Below are 21,367 nucleotides of genomic sequence, written 5' to 3' on the forward strand. Positions count from 1 at the left end.
ATAGCATATCTCCTTCCCATCTTCCTTAACAGAAGACAGGTAATTTTAGACAAGGCTACTGGATGGCTCCTCATTGGAGAAATAAGAACAGAGAAGACCAAATGCTTTACTGCTTTTGTCACCATGTAGGTTCAAACAAGAGCATGCATCTTTGTTTGCCTTTTTCCACGGGCACTGTAGTCATTGCTTCTCCATCTCCAAGAGATCCTGAGGCCAGACTACTGAGGGAAATCACATCAAGTCTTTGGCCGCTTCTCAATTTCTAAAGACACAAGATAAAAGAGCAACCTTTTAAGTCATTAGGGAATTCTACAAATTCCCTCTGGTATCCATCTGGATCTATTACACTTCTGGTATGGACCATCTTAATGAGTTCATGAAGCAATAGAGACAAATCTTATCTGGATCAGGAAGTCATCTGATCACCATTAAGATCTCAGTTTGATGTCTTTCATATCCAAATCATACAGTTGATCAGAAGTACAGTAAGTTCACATGTGTGATTGGGGAATATATTATTTGGGGCAAGCCTTGGTCATCACTTCGGCCCTTCCAGACTACTTCCTCCCAGCATATAGAAATTGAACCCCCCTGTACCAATAGCCAAGGAAACTCTTAAACCAGTCTGGCAGCAAGCTCCAGACCCACTAGAAAGAATCCTCAGGGGCAGCAGAATGGCTAATAGGTAAGTACAACCCTCTTTTTTTTCTTATTGCCCAAGTTAACTTACATTTACACCCTGCCATTCCTGCAGGAAAGATCCCTGATCATAGACACAAAATCCCTCCTGATTATTGCTGGCTAAGCAACCCCAATTCTGGAAGGGCATTGTTATAAGGTAGTTGTTGGCTTCCCTTCTCCTACCTGACAAATTCCCCTCCTCCCAAAATATTTCCCATAATTAAGGGGCCACTGAAATGTTCTTGCTGTCTTCCTTTTCTACAAAGTCACCAGCAAGTCCTCTAGACAGGATTATCAAGACCTAGACCTAGGACCTACCCTATCCTTCCCACAGTCGTCATCAGTCATCTGAAGGCTAATATTTGAAAATGCCACTTTCACCAGCCTCCAAATTATTTCCCATCTTTAATTCCATCACCCTTTCTTCCTCTTTTCTCATTTATCACCTTTCCCACACCAGCCCTATGCTCACTTGGGCTGCCAGGATCTGGATCTCCTCTATTCTTTCCCTCCAGAGGGACCATTCATCACCTTTTGCCTCTCCCTTGGGAATATGTTAATCTACAGCATGAGTAGATATTACAATCTGACAAGATTTTAGTCTCCCCCCCCCCCCCGATTTCTGGCCATGGCAACTCTTCTTTCTCTTCCCTAGCCGCAGAAACTGAAAGAATAGCTGCGAGATGTTTCCACTAATCTCCTAAGGAATACATTTGTGATATGTGAAGGTTGAAATACAGATAGTAAAATTGCCAGAACAAAATATAGCTAATGGCCCATAAAATAACCAAAACAAAATAAGGGTTTTAAGACCTCCAAGAAATAGCTTCTTTTTTTTCACATCAAAGCACCAATCGGCAGAAGTCTTCCTGATTGTGTGTCATTAAATAGGACACAGCAGAGAAACGCACAGCAGTTGTGAAATGTCTTCCAAATTACTAAGAGGCACTGAGTAGAAATATGAACTACAGCAATCATCAGCTATGACAATGGAGCATCATAGAACAAGACAATGTCTTTCCTTTGCTACCACACAGCCTTACTGACAACCCAGAACAACACATGGTGCTTACGGGACTTAAAAGTGGAAAACACTCCTCTGATTGCTCATCTGCACTTAAGTTCATTTTGCTTCAAAGGCTCAGGACTCTTGTAAAGCATTTCCAATATATGAAAATGTGGGATATTTTGACTGTTAATTCTCTAACACACATTTCTCCTATGGGGGGAATTAGGGATGGCAGGGTGGCACAAGATTAAAGAAGACTGAAAGAAATCACATTTTTTTCCAGATGTATTCAGTCAGAATAAAGTAATATATACTAATCACACATTTGCAATGTATTCCTATACATACATATTCAAAATTTTGTGACTGACAAACAGTTAAAGGGAGACTAGTATAGCTATTTCAGGCAGTAGTGACGTCTGCCTGCAAAAGATGCTCCTAGACTGGAACGAAATGCAGAACAGACTGCTTTATATTTGGTAGACCCAAAACACACACACACACACACACACACACACACACGTATGTATGTATATGTATACACACACAACACACATACATACATATACATATACATGTATGTATGTATACACACACACGAATTGACTGAATAAAAACAACACATCATATAAAATCAATGTACACGGTAGCATCTAAAGAAACACAATTTAAGAGAATATGTAGGAGTGAAACTACAGATGTAATATGTCTTTTGCTTAAACAGTTGTCTAATCTTGAAATACTATCATGTAGCAATTTGTGGCATATCTGGCATTTGGTGCATAGGATTTGGGGGCAGTGCTGGCAGCAGGCAGCTAATACTATAACAGAGTAGAGCTGGGGAGGAAGAGAAGTCTTGTTTTCTTTTTCCAGTTCTCATTTCCAGTAATTGCATTTAATTTAAGTACACTGGAATATTTCAGCACATCAAAACAGAATTTAGAAAAAGGGCACTAAAATTAGTTTATGACTCTTTTCCCCCCCTTTACTTAGTTCTAACTTTTCACTGAATATTAAATTTCTCAATATAAGGTAGAGTTTCTTTTTAGACTCTTTAATGCTAGTACTGTTTTATTTGTATAAGGTAAAGGTAAAGGTAAAGGTTCCCCCGCACATGCGTGCTAGTCGTTTCCGACTCTAGGGGCCGGTGCTCATCTCCGTTTCAAAGCCGAAAAGCCAGCGCTTGTCCGAGGACGTCTCCGTGGTCATGTGGCCGGCATGACTAGACGCCAAAGGCGCACAGAACGCTGTTACCTTCCCACCGTAGTGGTCCCTATTTTTCTACTTGCATTTTTACGTGCTTTCGAACTGCTAGGTTGGCAGAAGCTGGGACGAGTAACAGGCGCTCACTCTGTTACGCGGCACTCGGGATTCGACCCGCCAAACTGCCGACCTTCTGATCGACAAGCTCAGTGTCCTAACCCACTGAGCCACCGTGTCCCTTTTATTTGTATAGATATGTCCAAATAATGGAGCTTGGACTCATATTGTGGGATAATAATTCATAACATCATCAGCAAGAATCCCAGGATTCCATGCTAATCTTGCTACTAGTTCATATTCCTTTTGTGGGCAAGAGCCTTCAAAGAAAAATGGAGTTCACCCTGCTTTTAAACATATTCTGTTGATGTTTAAAAATGGACTGTTAACGTAAGAGCATTTGGATATTCAATTCTCCCAGACACCCTACTGCCACCTTTTGCTCTTCAATGGGAGGACATGGTAAGGCTTGCCTTGGAGATTATCAGATTGTTGAGCTTGGCCAACTTACTGTATTGCCTACTCCTTGGTGGAAGCCCAAGGAGATTCCCTAGAAGGAACCCCATTTTTGATGCAGAAGCAAAGGAGAGGGGTGTTGTTGAATGGATGGAGGAAGACCCCTCCCCTTTTTTTCCTGCTTTATACTGTACATTCTTTCATCTTCTGTAGACATAAGAACTGTGTTATATGGGTTTGCACATAATATTTACCGTAATTATGCCTTAAGACAGAATTCTGTATGCTCTTAAGAGAGAGTGAGAAAGGTAAATGTAGTGATAATCTATAGATACATTTACAGAATTATGTTTAATTCAGGTACCCTCTATATTCTGGTTCTGTGGGGGGTGTTTGGGGGTGGGTGGATGTGGAGAGAATGAGAGAGAAGGGGGGAACAAAGGTACATTCTAAATGAAATATATTTAATTTAATTTAATTCCACTTATTTACAGTAAAAAAATACATGTATACAAAAGAATTTGTCAATTACACACAAGCAACTGCAAGATATAACAAGCTTTAAAATGATAGTGCCTTCTCTCTTAAGAATTATGTTTGATGCATAGTACAGAGAGCCTCTCATTCATAGAATATAGCCAAAACCTGAAATATGTACTATACTGTCCATATAGCTAAAATTGTCAGATCACTTGTGGACCACTTAGCAAATGATCACAGTTCATGTTTTTGCTGCCTCTTAAAATATATCTAAGAGAACCCTCAAACTCTGCTTCTGTTTCAGGTGGAGATAAACTGTATATGGAATATCAGCTTCCTGGGCTTCTCAGTTTCTTGGCCTCATGCAGCCAGTTATTGTATGCAGGCAACAATTCAGTGTAATTTGAATCTAATGCCGAAGAAACATATTGCTAGCTGTCATCAGCATATCAGTTAATTAGTCAAAAGATCTTCAGTAAAGAACATGTGGAGTACAGTAAACATTTGCAAGTCACTACAGTTTAAATGCTGGGAAGTTAAGCATAAATTTCAAAATGTAGATATGGTTGGAATTACCATATTATTGTAGGTTCCATCCTTAGCCCACCAAATCATTTTAATAAGATGATGCTGATGGTAATCAGAATGTTGTTACTAAAAGATACCAATATATATTCATCAGGGAAAGACTCTCTTTGTTTTTCGACCATTCATCAAAACCAAAGCTACCTCTTCCTCAGATTTTAGATTTTCAAGTGCATCTTGTCCGAGAGATTGTATATTGTGTCATAATATATATTTATGGAAACATAAATAAACATAGTGTGGATTTTTAATAGCACCACCCAAACATTATAGAGGCCCAAAGGTCAGCAAGTTTAAAGTGGCATCAAAATTTGAAGTATTACAACAAAATGTACATGTATAGGAAAGCAAAAATCCTTTCTAAATGGGTAAGTGCTGAGGAGCACTTCACACTGTATGTTTTAAATCTGGTCCCACTTGTTTATATTGAATTGCAGAACTGTACTGCTTAAAACAGGTAAACAAATAAAAGCTGTGTAGGAGAATAAAAGCATATTTCCTTAGCACCAAGCAAGCCTATGAAATCACAAATCTGTATCCAGGAAACTAGCATAACAGTTCTTTCTGTTTACATCTGTAGTGATGGGGACATCTGGGGCTATCCAGTGGGAACATTATTGCACAAATCTGGTTCACATCGTCACAGGTAACCTGGTCCCATAGTCTCAGGGCAGGAATAAGGTAGATGTTTCAACACAAGCTAAATATATTTCAATGGTCGCTCTCCTTTAGAAGGTTGATTTTATTTATTTGCTTCTTTGTTTACTTTTAAACTAATTTTTCTTTCTGGCCTTGTAGAGCAGTTAGATATAAAGGGGCTGCTTTAATGAATTACAAAGAATTGCTAATTCTTGCAGTTGTATGTTATCTGAAATACTTCTTCCAAATCATTTTCAAAACATACATTGTCTGAACAGCCAGTTCCTAAAGAGTGCTACCTAGGAACAGTAAAGGAATTAATTGTCACTGAGTGTCAAGCCCTTTGAGGCTGGCAAACTCAGGAAACAAGAACCATTTGGACTCTGGAATGAACTTTATTGCTAATAGACTAATGTCACAGAATCTTGAAAGCCTGCCAAAGCTATTAACCAGAACGTATACCTAACATAGGGACGCGGTGGCTCAGTGGGTTAGGACGCTGAGCTTGTCGATCAGAAGGTCGGCAGTTTGGCGGGTCGAATCCCGAGTGCCGCGTAGCAGAGTGAGCAGCTGTTACTCGTCCCAGCTTCTGCCAACCTAGCAGTTTGAAAGCACGTAAACATGCAAGTAGAAAAATAGGGACCACTACGGTGGGAAGGTAACAGCGTTCCGTGAGCCTTGGCGTCTAGTCATACCAGCCACATGAACACGGAGATGTCCGCAGACAAGCGCTGGCTCTTCGGCTTTGAAACGGAGAGGAGCACCGGCCCCTAGAGTTGGAAACGACTAACACGCATGTGCGGGGGAAACTTTAACTTTACTGTGGCGCTGCCATGAGGCGAGCAGGTGGCAGAGGGGTGGAGTTGCCCCAAGTGCCCCATAGACTTTTCATCCAGAGGGAGACTGGAAGCTTCATGTGCTTGCAAATAGGGTGCTTGGAAACAGAGTGATTCAGTCCTTCTCCAAGCATCCCATTTGCAAGAAGACAAAGCTTCCAGTCTCCGTCATTTCTCCATCTGGGTGAAAAGTGTTTGGGTGCCTATGGGGTGCTTGGAAACTAAGCGAAGGCCAGCAGGCTGTGGCTGTTGTCAGTCACCGTCAGCCACCGCATGCTCAGCACCACTTGTGCTGGCCAGGCCCACCCCTGAGCCTATTTTGGGGATAGGGCTTATAGGCCCACCCCAAAAAATCAGGCTAGGGCTTATTTTCGGGGTAGGTCTTATTTTCGGGGAAACACGGTAGAAGTTCTCCCTCTATATTCCTAGGGTTTGCTAGACATTCCAACACAATCAGTTTGGTATTCTAGAAAATTGACAGGAACTTTATAAACAACCAGAAAATATAAAGGATTCTTTCTCACTAATGTCTTTAATTAGCTTAACTTGTTTCCTTCCTCACCTCATCCACTAGGAGAGTCACTAATATATTTTCCTCCCTTGTATTTAGGGCAACAATAGAGGTGCATGTTTTAATAGCATATATTCTGCATGCCCCTCTACTATGTTGGGATTACATTGGCTGCCATATGAATTCTCATATGTTCATTGGCTGCCACATGAATTCTCATATCCTTCCTTTGCTTAGAATAGCAAAGAAAGATATTAAAATAGTTTAGTGATGTAATCTGACCATGCATTCTGTACTTCTGCTTCTGAAACTTCTCAGCATTGCCAGAAAGTGACATTAAAAGTAGGGGACATTAAATTGGGTTCAGAGAGGGCAGAAAAAAGGAAAACTATCTTGCTTGCTCTATCAACCAAAGTTGGATCACAACAAATATATTCATTGTGGCTCAATATATAGTATTTTTTCTGTAATATCTCAGCCAAATACATAGGAAACAGCAACTGAATACTTCAGAGAAGTTCTAGAACATATTCCCAATACAGTATGAGGTTAAAACACACAAACACACACACACACACACACACACACACACACACACACGGAAGGTGGCTCAGAAAAAAAGGCACAGCAGATTTTTGTTATTTTGATTTTGCAGGAACTAGAAGGGAAAGAAAAGGTTTGGATAGAAGTCAAGAAGAGCATCAATATTTAAACAGATATAAAACTCTAAATTCTATCTCAGGAAAATAAGTAGATAGTTTCCAATTTCCACCATGGAAAGTTGTAGTTGTATCTTCAAAGTGGAATTATAATTTGAGAAAAATGTTAATTGTCAATTATTTTTATGTCCTTGCAGAAGCCGAGGAGCTGTATCAGAAGAGAGTTTTAACCATTACTGGGATTTGTGTTGCGTTGCTTGTTGTGGGAATAGTATGTGTAGTAGCTTACTGTAAAACCAAGTGAGTGATTTTACTTATTAATATTAAAATCAATTTTAATGCAATGAATACAATAAAAGAAAAAGAAGGGAAAGAACTGAAAATGAAAAAGAGAAGGGAGCTTAAACATTTTAGAAATACATAGGCATGGTTTATAAACAATCTTAAAAACATGCAGTTTATGATTAAAGTATTAAAATGAATTAAAAGTTACTTTAATTGCTAAGTGCTTTAAGAATTAAAGAAAATTAAAATACCTTGCAACAGAAAATTTGTCAGCTAACAAAAATAAATTCATATTTCATGTTCATATTTCATGTGGAGCTGATGTATATATTTTGGAAATACAGGCAACAAATAAGTGGTAAAATTATTTGGTAAATATAGTTGGATTATTAAGTAAAACCACAAGAAATGTAACAATTGGTTAATAGTCATTCCAATGCAATTTATAAAAGTTTCAATGAAATAATACAAATACAAAAAATACAAACAAGAGAAGTATAATACTATGTGTAGATTATGTTTATTATCATTTCTTTATGATTTGTCAAACAGTGTTTGAAACAAATGTTATTCTGGTGAGAATAAGTTCATACCCTAAATTTTTTAGGCTTTCAAAAGGAACAGTTTATTTTATTAAACAAACGTATGCAGCTACCCATCTACAAGAAGGGATTCTGAGAGGTAAACAGAATAAAAACACAATATATTAAAAAGTTATAGCAATAAACACAATGATAGCCCTCATAAAACCCACATCCATCCATCCATCAACCACTCCATCAATCTCCTGGTCCCTGTGCCTGGAGGAGAAACCAGCTCTTATCCCCTGTCCTGAGGCCAACAGGGCCAGGTTGGGACCATCCATATATCGTAGCGAAGGCTGTTCCATAAAGCAGGCACATGACAAAGAAAGCAGTTGTATCTGGTTTGAATGTTACAAAACATTGAAATTATGTCTACAACGTAAGATTGTTTCTTTGAAAGTTTTTATAAAGACTGTAGTTTATGAGATTTGGTGAGCTTTAAAAATATGCCTTTTCTTTATCCTACTGATTGAAAATTTGTATCATTTTTATAGTCGTAGTGTTGGTTATCCTAAAAATACCAAGATCTGAGAAAGATATAGTTCACATTTTAAGTCAAATGTATGTGCTTTGAACTTCCTAATCCATTAAACTCTCTGAAGAACAGTTATATATACTTCTTCAAAATTTGCACAGCTGGTCACAAATCAGAATGTGTACAAAACTGTATGTTAAGGAAACACACATCAAGATGTGTATATAAATATCAGGTAAACAAAGAATCAGGATCATTTGTAAAGTTGCAGCATAGAAGATTTATTCAAACCTACAGTATACCCAAGAATCTAGTCAAGTAATGGTCAGCACTAAATTGGTGCTAGATAAGGGTCGGTGGAATTCAAGAGGAGCTGAAGTTGGATCTCTAGTGGCAACACAAGGACTCTAAACTGATGATACATTGTGTGTGTGTGTGTGTGTGTGTGTGTGTGTGTGTATTCCCAGGAAAACACATCACAGACCCCTATTGAAATTAAATTGCCAGTTGTATTTGGAAAAAACAGAAAATGAATAAAACTAAATTGTGCACCATTTTAACAACAGTCTAGTCTAGTGGTTAAGGCAACAGGCTAGAAAGCAGGAGACCTTGACTTCAAGTCCTGCCTTACCCATGAAAGCCAGCTGGGGGACTTTCAGCTCAACCCCCCTCACAGGATTGTTTTTTGGGGGGAAATAAGACAAAGAAGGTCTATTGGATATGTTTATCACCTTGAGTTATTTGCAAAAAAATAAAGGTGGGGTACCAATAAACAAACTACACAAAATGTGGGAAGAAAACAGATTAAAAAAGGGAAAACTCTTTGAATCTATACTATACAGTGCTTTCTTTTTCACCTCGGAAGTAATGATATGACTGCCACGGAGCCTATATTAGAAAGAGCATCTTTGTATTCTTACATAATCCTCTATCAAATATGTGATCAGTTTGACTCTTGGAAGTTAATAATTGCAAAACATAGTGCATCCATCATAATAATCTAAATTAAAACCTACAAGACATGAAAATTAGGCTAAAACAAATTAAGGTAGCAATTTGAATATTAATCCCATACGCACTGTTTTATGCAGTTAAGATCATCACCCTCCAAAAGTCCTCTAGAAGAGCTCCACAAAACAAATATTCCCATTGAGAAACAGCCTTTAGAGGGTCAAACATTCTTGAAAAAAATACACTCAGTGCTGATATTCCAGATTTCACAAATACATAAGAAAGACATGTAGAGAGGATAAGAAAGATAGTTTAGGACACATTTTAAATACTCAGAAGTATTGGCTATTAATATTCCCTTTTAAGGAAATTAAAGAATAGTTTCTAGCCATAAGCTATTAATATTCAATGGATGTATAGGAGAATGAAGTATTTATTATCCAGTTTTAACATTTCTGTGGAAGTTAAGAAATGAATTAATCAGTCTTACAGAAAAGGATATTTATACTTTACAATCTATACTTTACAATAAAATATACTTTACAATGCCTTGGTAAGGCCACACCTGGAATACTGCATACAGTTTTGGTCACCACGATGTAAAAACAATGTTGAGATTCTAGAAAGAGTACAGAGAAGAGCAACAAAGATGATTAGGGGACTGGAGGCTAAAACTAATCAAGGAGAGAAGCAACCTAGAACTAAGGAGAAACTTCCTGACAGTTAGAACAATTAACCAGTGGAACAACCTGCCTCCAGGAGCTGTGAATGCTCCAACACGGTAAGTTTTTAAGAAGTGACTGGACAGCCATTTGCCCGAAATGGTATAGGATTTCCTGCCTGAGCAGGGGGTTGGACTAGATGACCTTCAAGGTCCCTTCCAACTTCTTCTTCTTCTTCTTCTTCTTCTTCTTATTATTATTATTATTATTATTATTATTATTATTATTATTATTATTATTATTATTCATTGAATCAATGATCTTAGAAATGATTGCAATGATAACAATTTGCTTCCAAATTATTTTAACTTTTTAACAATGAGTTCCTTTGTTATCAATAAAGGGTAACAGGCAATTGCAAGATTTATTTGACAAAATAACTCAACCCAATTTATAAATTCATTCATATTTGTAAAACTAATTGCAGTTCGATGTTATGTCCTTAATATAAAAATGTTGAATGCAGCAAAATAATCATATTTTCAGAACTGAAAAAAATCTAAATTTACTTTGCTCCAGCCATTAATTTATGTACTTAAAGAAATTCTGTTGTTTCACAAAGGTCTTTTTAAAAAATTCTATACAATTCAAAAAGTTTTAAGTGCCGGTTATTTCCTAATGACTTAATTTAATACATGAAATGTGCAATTTAATCCTATGTAACCTGACTGATCATCATTTCATTCTTTCTGTACTATATATGATTTCATATAGAGAACTAACCATACACATGGATAGGAAATATCTTTTGTTCAGTAATTTCATAACTATAACATAATTGTGATATAGCTTTTAGCTAAATAGAAACACTTGTGAAACATGACTAAATTTGAAATGCAAATTTCAGCTCCTCTAACTAGATATGTCAGTAAAATATGGTTATAAAATGACCCCAATAGAAAACAAATGAAAACATGGTGTTCATAAAGAAAAACAGAGACAAGATTTGAATATTCTTATAAACAAACAAAATAGCATTTCAGTGTACCAGCTAATAAATTAAAAGCAAGCTAAAATACAGTTTCAAAAGTATATTTGATGCAATATTAGCTAATATATAAATTATATATTACAATAAAATATAAATTTAATATTGGAAATGTTAAGAATCTAAACAGAATTTTTTGTAATTTTAATCATGTGTACATGCAAAATTATTCTGGAATTTTGTATTATGCAATATTTTAAAAAATCAGGCTATGAGCTACTAGAAGATAACTGCTATTTGTGAAAATTGTAAATTGTAATTTTAAGTTTTTTCTAACAACTGCTAAAATAATATTGAACAATATTGCAAAAATATAGAGGCACTAAGTTTATGGACTATTAACAATAAAAAGTATTGTACTGTAAATTAACTTCTTTAGAAATTAGTGGATTTCTGATACAACTAAATTTATCAGTATGGCTAGAAAATAATTATATATTTCAGAATAAGATCCAGCCTTATATATTTTTATATATTTTAATTTTTATTGTTATTTTGTTTTTCTTTATACTTTCTGTATCTTTTTTCTTCATATAGCTACTGTTTAAACATGTTAAAATTAGTATTAAACAGAAAAGTAGGAATGATATATGAATTCCAAAATGAAGACTTTCTCTATGTGAAAACTAAAACTCCAAATTTAGGAAATCAAGACTAAAAGCAGAAAAGCATCAAAACTAGGCAATTTTCCAGCCAAACCATTCAGTCTAGGGCCCCCAACTTAACAGGATTATATAGTCCATCAGGGTAAAACTGGTCCACTGTTCCAATATGAATCAATACCTTTCAATGTACTTATTCTTCAGAAAACAGAGAAATCAGATGCACAATCATTTGCGGCAAAACATGTGTCCAGCCCATCAGAACAGGAATCTAGCGAATGGCCCTAGCCATCCTCGGCTGGACCCTGAAGAAATTCAGATGGTTGATGTGAGTAACATTTCTTAATTCACTGTGTAAAGCCTCCTGAGAAAGCATAGTAGGCAGAACTAGACCCATCCTTCCATCCTCTGTTTACAACTCACCCCTTCCCTTCCCCTTCTTCATTCCCCCAACCTCTCTTTCCTTTCTTACCTTTACCAAAGGTAAGTGTGTGTGTGTGTGTGGGGGGGGGCAAATACACTTGTAGGAGGATTTTTTTAACATTACTGCAGAGGTATCACAACGTACCACATAGGAGACCTGTAAAGTCATTTCATCTTTTAAGTACTGCTTCATTTCTCAAAGCTGTGAAGCAATCTCACAATGTGAAGGCTTTGGGTGGCTGCTTTAATGCCTTCCTTAGATCTTCTAAGAACAGTCTGCAAATATCCTGGCAGAACAGGCCCCCCCAAATTTAAGGATGACAACTGAGATTTTAAGTGGCTACAATTTGGGAAGGGGGGGAGGACTTTGAAGATACAACTGATTCTTCTCTTATCAGGAAAGCATCTCATCATATGATTTATACAAGCAACTACACAGCCGTCAGAATAGCAGGCCTCTCTGGAAATACCAGTAATCTATGATGCCTTTCTCTCTTTCACAAACCTCCATGAAAATGGCTTCCTACTTGACCTTTTACCAGAATTGGTTTTTGTATGATCTGTTTCTTGCATACTTCTTTGGAAGGAATGGAACTGAATTCTGCCTGAACTAGAATATAGGATAAACCCCCTGCTTATAAGAATTGTTCCAGAATTGGCTTTTGATGGAATCATTTAGCATATTAACGTTTCCTCAGCGTATAGTAATTATATATAGTATAATTGGCTCAGCAAGGAAGTAAAATTAGAGGTTCTAGGCCACACAAGACAAGGCTTAGGACTTTCAGGAAAGCCAGACCATCTGCCCTGAGATTTACTCCACGGAAGACACGGAAGCATAGTCTTAAAAGCTCAGCCACATTTTGATTTCTGTTGAATATTGGTATTTCTCATTTAACAATAGTAATTGGGACTGCAATTTCTGTCACTCAGCCAATGCTGATCACACGATCACACACCACTTATCGACAGAAATTCCAGCACCCCTGGAATTTAAGTGAATCTCAAGATGTTAAGTGTGACATCAGTCTCCTGTTCTCATTTCCCATTGACTTTGCTTGTAGGAAATGGGCAAAGAAGGTTGTAAATGGGACTGAGGGATGCTGCAAACTCATAATTGCAATGACCATCCAGCCTTTTTCAAGACTTCCAACAAAGAAATTAACATTTTGTGTGACAACCAGTTCAACTGACTGACAGCTGATACACTCAGGCAGTTCTACCTGGTGTCTGGCCTGAATCAATTTTCTTGTAGTTTTATCCCATGATTATTTCTAACATATCCAAAAGAACTGTCTTCTCTTGTTTTTGGCATATCTTGCAAGCCTCAGGCTACTGTGATTTTTAGTGATTCTGACAAAATACCTACACTTTCTAGAAGCCATCTTCCTTACTCTTGTATACCTCCTTTAATTTCCCATGCACTCCCCATTTGTTTTTCCAGCATTTGAGGAGCTCTGTGTTTATCCATATTAGCCTGTTTAGATTTTTCCTGCTTCTGAGAATGATTCGCCATTGTGTTTTCAGTATTTTATAATATAGGATTTCCCATTTTTTCTAGAGTCAGGACTTCAAGCTATTGGATCCAATCTATTTTTTCCTTGTGTGACACTCTGCTAGAGAAAAGTTCCCTGAAGATGGGCTCCAGCACGGGTCCAAAAGCTCAGAAGACTAGACCTCTGGTCCTGGTGACCAGCCCAGATTGGATCCTGCAAGAGGACCTTTAGAAGCCCTGCCAAATATACTTTTCTGTTTTAAATTGAACATGTGTTTACAAATCTTTGGATAAATAGAATCATAGAATTATAATGCTGGAAGGGAGGAAGGGACCTTGGAGGTCTTTTAGTCCAACCTCTTGCTCAGCATAGGATACCATCCCAGACAAATGGTTGTCCAATCTTTTCTTGAAAACCTCTATCAATGGAGAACCCACAACTCTGGGAGGTAAGCTGTTCCTTTGGTTAATTGATCTCATTGTCAGGAAGTTTTTCCTTAGTTCTAGATTGGATCTCTCTTTAACAAGCTTTCACCCATTCCTTCTTGTCCTGCCCTCAGGGGCTTTGGAGAATAAGTCAACCCCCTCTTCTCTGCGGCAGCCCTTCAAGTACTGGAAGACATCCATCATGTCATCCCAAATCCTTCTCTTTGATAGATTAGACATACCTAGATCTCTTAACCATTCATCATACAGTTTAGCTTCCAAACACATTTTCATCTTTGTTGCTCTTTTCTGCAAACTTTTTAGGGCCTCAGCAATTTTTTTTGTATCATGGTGACCAGAACTGAATGCAATATTCCAAGTGTGGCTCATTAGAGTAGTATGAAGTGGTACTATAATGTTGTACTATCACTTCTCATGATCTTGATATCTCTGTGTCAATGTAGTCTAAGACTGTATTGGCTTTTTTGGAGCTGCAGCACACTAGTGGCTTATACTACGTGGTGATCCACTAGTACACCTAGATCGTCTCACAGTTATTACTGTTGAGCCAGGTAACACCTATTCTACATTTGCTTTTTTTGTGCCTATGTGCAAGACCTTACCTTTCTCACCATTAAACTGCATCTTGCTGGATAGGTCCAATGTTCAAACCTGTCAAGATTCTTCTGAATCTTAAGACTATCTTCTAAAGTGTTAGCTATTTCCCCCCCCCACCCCCAAATTGGTGTCTTCTGCAAATTTGATGAATTCCCCTTCTAGCCCCACATCTAGATCTTTTACGAAGAAATTGAAACACACTGAGTCCAAGGCAGAATCTTGAGACACCCCACTGCGTGCTTCCTTCCATGTAGATGTACTGTAGGTCCACACACTGGGTGTGGCTGATCAGCCACAAAGAATAAATTATATCAGTGGTAGCAGATTTCAATTTTATTCCATACCTTTTGAATTTCAATTTTGGTAGAAGAATTTAACAGTCTTGTCTTAAATTATAAGCTGTTTAAGACCTTTACTTTCCTTGAAAAGTCCGAACAGAAAGTAGTCAAGAAATTATATCAATATTAGCTTCAAGTGCCACTTCTGCATTGGAATGCACTTTCTGGTGCTATTTAGTTGGTGAAGTCAAATTTCTTCCTAAGATCTTTGGGGGGGGGGGGCTTTACCGAATTTTTGGGATGGCTTTACCCTGACTACACATACACAGAATTATCTGCAAGTTGCCTATATTGATCACAAATGTTTAAGTGCTTATTTGAATTTTTGAGCTTTCTTATTATTTTACCATACTGCAATTCAAATGGAATGTCCATTGTTATAAGGCCATTAGGAAAAAAACCATTGAAATACCCCTTTGCAACAAAGCCCCAAAAGTGGAAAAAAAGGAATTAGATATACAAAAAGTTAACCTTATTCTTATTCTCCAAAAATTGAAATATAAGCTAATACAGTTTATAAAAATCCTACAAATACAGTAATGTTGTCATCCCCAAATTAATATCTATGAATTTGTGTCTTTTCCCCAGTATATATCTAAAAATGTTCCTGCTACTGAGCATGTCATAAGAAGAGAAATAGAGACCACCTTTTCAGGGAGTCGTTCCTGTTCACCATCACATCCCTCTTCCACAGGAACCCCAACTTCAAGCCAAAGGTATGGGCAGAAGATTTCACGGCTCAGATTTCTTTTTAACCACTTTGGGATAGACAGTGGTCGGAGAATCATTTAAATAGCGATGCACATTAAGTCATCGTTTTTAACCTATTTTAATTTTATCTATATCCAGCCTTTCCATTTGCAGAATATACGCAGTAGAACTAAAAGTAAAAATAAAAATAAGACAAGACTAAAAGTTACAAGCCTTAAGGCACTGCAGAGATCTGGAGAACCCTTGGTAGAAGGAAATGCAGAAAAGTATAACTCTTTGCTGCCATCTAGTATTTGTCCAGTAATTTGCAGCCTGATTATGATAACCTTAAGAAATCAGGCCTTCTCTTTCTTTTCCACTACTCAACCTCAATTGCATCAGCTTCAGCTGGTATTGGTACTGGTGAGCTCCATTCATCCCTATGTCCATTAAGTCCACAGTAAGGTCTTAATAAAAAAATTAGGAAGCTCTAAAATGAGCTGGCTGTACCACTGGCCTTTATTATATGAATCTTTATGTATTGCTGTTTGATGTCCTACACAATGTTTGTGAAAAAGTGGAAAATTCATTAGGTACTGATTTAAATAAAGCCTCTACCTAAAAGCTTCCAAACAGATGAACCTAAGTGATACTTAGAAACAGTGGAATACTGACAAAAAAGAAAGAAACAAACCTACCATAATTTTATTCTAAGATAATTATGATAAAAATGAATAAATTATCAAAGAAAAAAAAGACATAGAAAGTGCTTTTTAGAAAAGTGAAAAAATACAACAAAGGGAAAAAGTAAAATATATCATTTTAATGGTAAATAGTTACAATTCTACAATACTTATCTAATACAATTACCATTCCTGTACGCATATATTTCTAGTACATTTCTGTAACTATCATGTTTCTAATATATTGTATTTTTATAAATGTGTTCTAAATTTCATTATAGTTCATTATAGCTACATAAAAAATAATAAAGGTGGGTTAACAATGTGATCAATAATTATATTTGTCCAGTGCTTTTTTTGTAAAAGCAAAAGGTGCCGGAACTCACACATGTCATACAAACCACCTTGCCTACCCTACAAGGTTCGATCCAAAAAAGGTGCCGGAACTCCGTTCTGAGCGTTATATGAGGAAAAAAAGCCGTGTATTTGTCCATATAGAGTCACCATCTACAGGCAGTTTGCTAATAGTTGACAAGTGATATCACGTCTTCAATCCATTAAATGAAAGGGGCTCTAGATTTAGCTTTCCAAAGCTACAGTATCAGTCTTTTAGCCATAGTAAGGGCATGGAGAATCCATTTTTATCTCGTCCAGTTGTCAGATTCCAAGTACTAGGCATGTAGTTCAAGAGAACCTCTGAAAATTTTAGCTTATCTTTGATTGTCATATAATGTGCACTTCCGTCTTATTTTAGACGTTCGTTATAACGTAAGAAATATTATACGAATCTATATAGTACAAACTCTCTTGCCTGTAATCTTTAACTGGGTGAAACAGTTCATCATTGAGCAAGAATGTTTGAACCAAGGTATCTCAAAAGAGCAGCTTACAAAATGCACCCAAAAATCCAGGACCTATGGCTCCCAGGAAATTACAATTTGGCAAATTTTATGAAACGTTTTATGACATAATAATTACCATAAAGCATTTTATGACCTCCTGACGCGAAACATTTCCTGTGGTCAATTCCTGATGTTTGGTTGTGCTATACAGTTCAACACGCGCCATTTTAAAAGAAGATACCTCTTTGAATATCTCCCTGAATTTTTAAGAACTTTTGCCAGTGAAGGCAGGACATTAAAAGCTCTGTCATTGCTGAAGGCATTGAAAAAATCTGTTAAGGAAATATCTCTGAAATAATGACCCAACAGGATACACGTTGCCTTGTTCCTTTATAATTTTAGGCATTCATATTTTATAAGCCTTACAAATATGGTTTAGGAACTTTGCTGGGAAAGACAAGTCCACTTTAGCAAGTCGTTAGGTTTAGGAAAGATCTACTTCTAACCTTCTTTATCATTTGGCTTAACTTGCAGACATGAAAGCCACACCTGGAGCTTGGACCGCACAGAAAGCATCACTTCTGATTGTCAGTCTGGGATGATGTTGTCTTCTGTGGGAACCAGCAAGTGCAACAGTCCTGCATGCATGGAAGCTTATGCTCGGCGGGAAGCATCCTATTCCATTGAGGAACAGAGGAGGCCAATGATGCAATACAGAGATTCTGTGGATTCCCTTCGAGACTCACCACATAGTGAGAGGTCTCATTTTCTGTTGCTGTTATTATCATTTATACAAGGAAAGCTCAACTTAACAGCCCCCCCCCCATTTAGCAGAATTTGAGCTCAATAAGTTCAGATTTTCATCTCGATTATCTCCCTCTGCATCCAAAGTAGTTTGAATGAGGCAATGACACTTATGTGATTTTTACCTTGCTTTTAGAATACCTGCAATGGTTTCTGTCAATTGCATCAGTTTACATCATTTCTGCACTTGCTTAATCCTATAATTGAGATAAATTGATGTAAATGGTATAGCCTCATATTTAATGGGTCTGCGAGAATAACAAATACCTCCTCCCCCTAAAATGGCCAGTCAAAACAGCGTTTCACTGCTTTTATACTGAAGTCACAAGTAATGGCCAGTCTCTAACACAGCATAAGACAAAAAGGGAAGAGAAGGGGGAAAAGAGCTAGTTGAGAACATGGATAAACACAGGTTGTAAGTTTACATCACATAAGCAATAAATCAAACTATGAATCAGAAAGATCCTCAGCTTCTCGGGGATCTCTTTCGAAATGATTATTAGAATTGCTCTGATTAAATTGCTTGTTTTTTGTTAACAGTTGTGGTTTTAACCGTCACGTGCCACATGAAGTCACTTTTGAGAGATGTGTGGCTTAATACATAAATAAAAATGCTAAATTATTCTTTTCTGAAGGAAGACTTTACCTCAAAGGCTGTGTGTAGGAGAATTCTAATAGCCTCATCCAGATCCTGGAAATTATCTAGATTCTAGAACTACTTTTTAAAATAACTCTTAGGGTAGAAGAAGTATAAAACCTATCCCCAGTGTCTTTGCTGCAACCACTTAACATGATCTATATTGATGTGCCTCAGTATTAAATGGTTTGTACTGCTCTGAACCAAACCTGAGTCAGATCACATGGGCCACTTTCCAAAAAGTGTCATTTTCATTGGTTAACATAATTGAGAATAATGTTTTTCTTCAGGGGGTTGGACTAGAAGACCTTCAACTGTATTATTCTGTTTTTCCTTGCAGTACATACTTAAGCTTTTCTTTAAGTAAAATCCTAAATTATATTTTTTTCAATACAACTTTTATCGGCAACAAGTGATTTAAGTCACAAGCACATAACAAAAAAAATGCAAATGAAAAATGCAATGGAAGAAAGAAGTATCCTGTAGCAAACAACCAAGAAAATATAATTAATATACATTTTTAAAAGTAAGGGAACTAGAAAACATTCCTGCTTCTCTCAATGACAGATTGACATATAATCATTACTGTAAAAGTTCAGATAAATTAGCATTTTGGGAATCCTTAAAAACATGGGTGTTCCCTCAGGCGCATGTTTTGCTAGTCACTGTAAGTTTGTCCTTTTAATGATTGGACCTGGGTTTGTTTTTGGCCATTTTATGTATTTATGTAAGTTTGTCTAGTTTTAACTCTGCATGCTCCACCCAAATTTACAGTTGTGAGATGGGAGGCTACATAAATTGATATCTTAAAGAGTAAAAAATAATAAACTGATCTTTACCTTTATAGAACTGCTTAAATAGATGCTAAAACTTCCTGAAATATATAATCCAGTCATTATTTTCCTTTATTATAAGCAAATCCAGTCCTTTTTATTTTAGCTTAGCAAATTCTCTTTTCATTCACCTTAAAATATATTTATATGCAGGTCAGCTCAAAATTAAGTCTGATTATCAGACTTTCTTTACTGTGGATTAATTTTATTGGCCACTTCCTTTCTTGTACAGCTGCATTTCTAGTAAAACACATATTCTTGCAAAAATGCTCCAATATAGTGGGGCTCTAATGAACACAGAGTTTGTTTTAGATATAATCAAACCCAAGGGTCTAGCAAGAAAAGAATTGGCCAACAAAATATCCTTCCTGCTGCCAGACACAGACACCACTGAAATAGTTTTTGTCATGTTCTTTGTGTTGGCATTCCTGAAATGATTAGAAGTGAAAAAGGAAAAAGAGATTCTCTAATTAGAATTTCAATCTCTCCTTCCATCTCTCTTTCTTACCCCTTCCCTACCTGCCAGCAAGGTATAGGAGCATGGTAATACTTGTGAAAAAAAATTGATCAGGAAAAAACAACAAACCTGAAACTGAGTATCAGGTTTCTTTATCTTGAATTCAAATCACTTTGGGTTCTTTTTGCAATTGTTGTTGTTGTTGTTAGTTGCGAAGTCATGTCCGACCCATCGTGATCCCATGGACAATGTTCCTCCAGGCCTTCCTGTCGTCTACCATCTTCTGAAGTCCATTTAGGCTCACGCCTACTGCTTCAGTGACTCCATCCAGCCACCTCATTCTCTGTCGTCCCCTTCTTCTATTGCCCTCAATCTTTCCCAGCATTAGGCTCTTCTCCAGTGAGTCCTTCCTTCTCATTAGGTGGCCAAAGTATTTGAGTTTTAGCTTTAGGATCTGGCCTTCTAAAGAGCAGTCAGGGTTGATCTCCTCTAGGACTGACCGGTTTGATCGCCTTGCAGTCCAAGGGACTCGCAGGAGTCTTCTCCAGCACCATAGTTCAAAGGCCTCAATTCTTTGGCGCTCAGCCTTTCTTATGGTCCAACTTTTACTGCCATACATTGCAACTGGGAAGACCATAGCCTTGACTATACGCACTTTTGTTGTCATTGTTAAGTTTTATTAAAGAAACATGCAGTACTAATGTTAAAGACATTAGCAACAACAAAAATGTAGATTTCAAATTATTATTTTTAATATTACACAAATGTTGATAAAGCATCAGTTAAGATGACAAAGAATCAATACAATTCAACAATAGTAGAACAATTGAAAACTATGGAATTATGACTAAACCACAAGGGAACATGACATAATTTTCAGTCAGTGTTGACTCTTCATCTAAAAAGCATACCTGCAATAATACAGTAAAATGCAACTGAATTGCTGTTGAAATTAAAAAAAAATTGTTCCATCTGTTTTGTAAATTTATGATTGTGCTACAGTGATCTATTTAAAACAATATTCAATTTTATTATGAAATAAAACTATAAGCTTCAGTGGAGAGTGGTCTGAAATAGATACTTGCATTGACTTTGGTATCTGGATATATTTGAAATAAAACAATTTTCATTTATGAGAAAATGGCATATATGCAGTGGCGAGGATATTTAACTGAATATCAGATATTCTTGCCAATGTGTATATGTCATATAATTATCAAATATCAACACACATAATCTTGTAAAAGACTTCAATAATCCGATGAAGTACATTTATTAATACTGAGAATTAGTCACCTAATTTAATAGTAAGTATTAAAAATCTACTTTAATGATTTGGTATTTTATACTTCAACAAACAACTTATATAATATACTATTCCTAATGACTTAGGGATAA

The 21,367-nt window shown here is 36.7% G+C and overlaps 1 protein-coding gene across 1 annotated transcript in view; it reads left to right on the top strand.

The window, feature by feature from the left end:
• Positions 1-21,367, top strand: part of NRG2 (neuregulin 2) — a gene marked incomplete at both ends in the record, with an annotated part of 177,057 nt that overhangs the window by 153,652 nt on the left and 2,038 nt on the right. Inside the window, 4 exons of the mRNA XM_081325568.1 lie at positions 7,314-7,416; positions 11,928-12,051; positions 15,612-15,739; positions 17,773-17,997. Of these exons, the coding sequence (XP_081181694.1) occupies positions 7,314-7,416; positions 11,928-12,051; positions 15,612-15,739; positions 17,773-17,997 (580 nt within the window). The remainder of the gene's footprint in view (positions 1-7,313; positions 7,417-11,927; positions 12,052-15,611; positions 15,740-17,772; positions 17,998-21,367) is intronic.

Source organism: Vipera berus, assembly GCF_964194415.1.
Source record: "Vipera berus genome assembly, chromosome: 3".
In the NCBI taxonomy this organism is placed as follows: Eukaryota; Metazoa; Chordata; class Lepidosauria; order Squamata; family Viperidae; genus Vipera; species Vipera berus.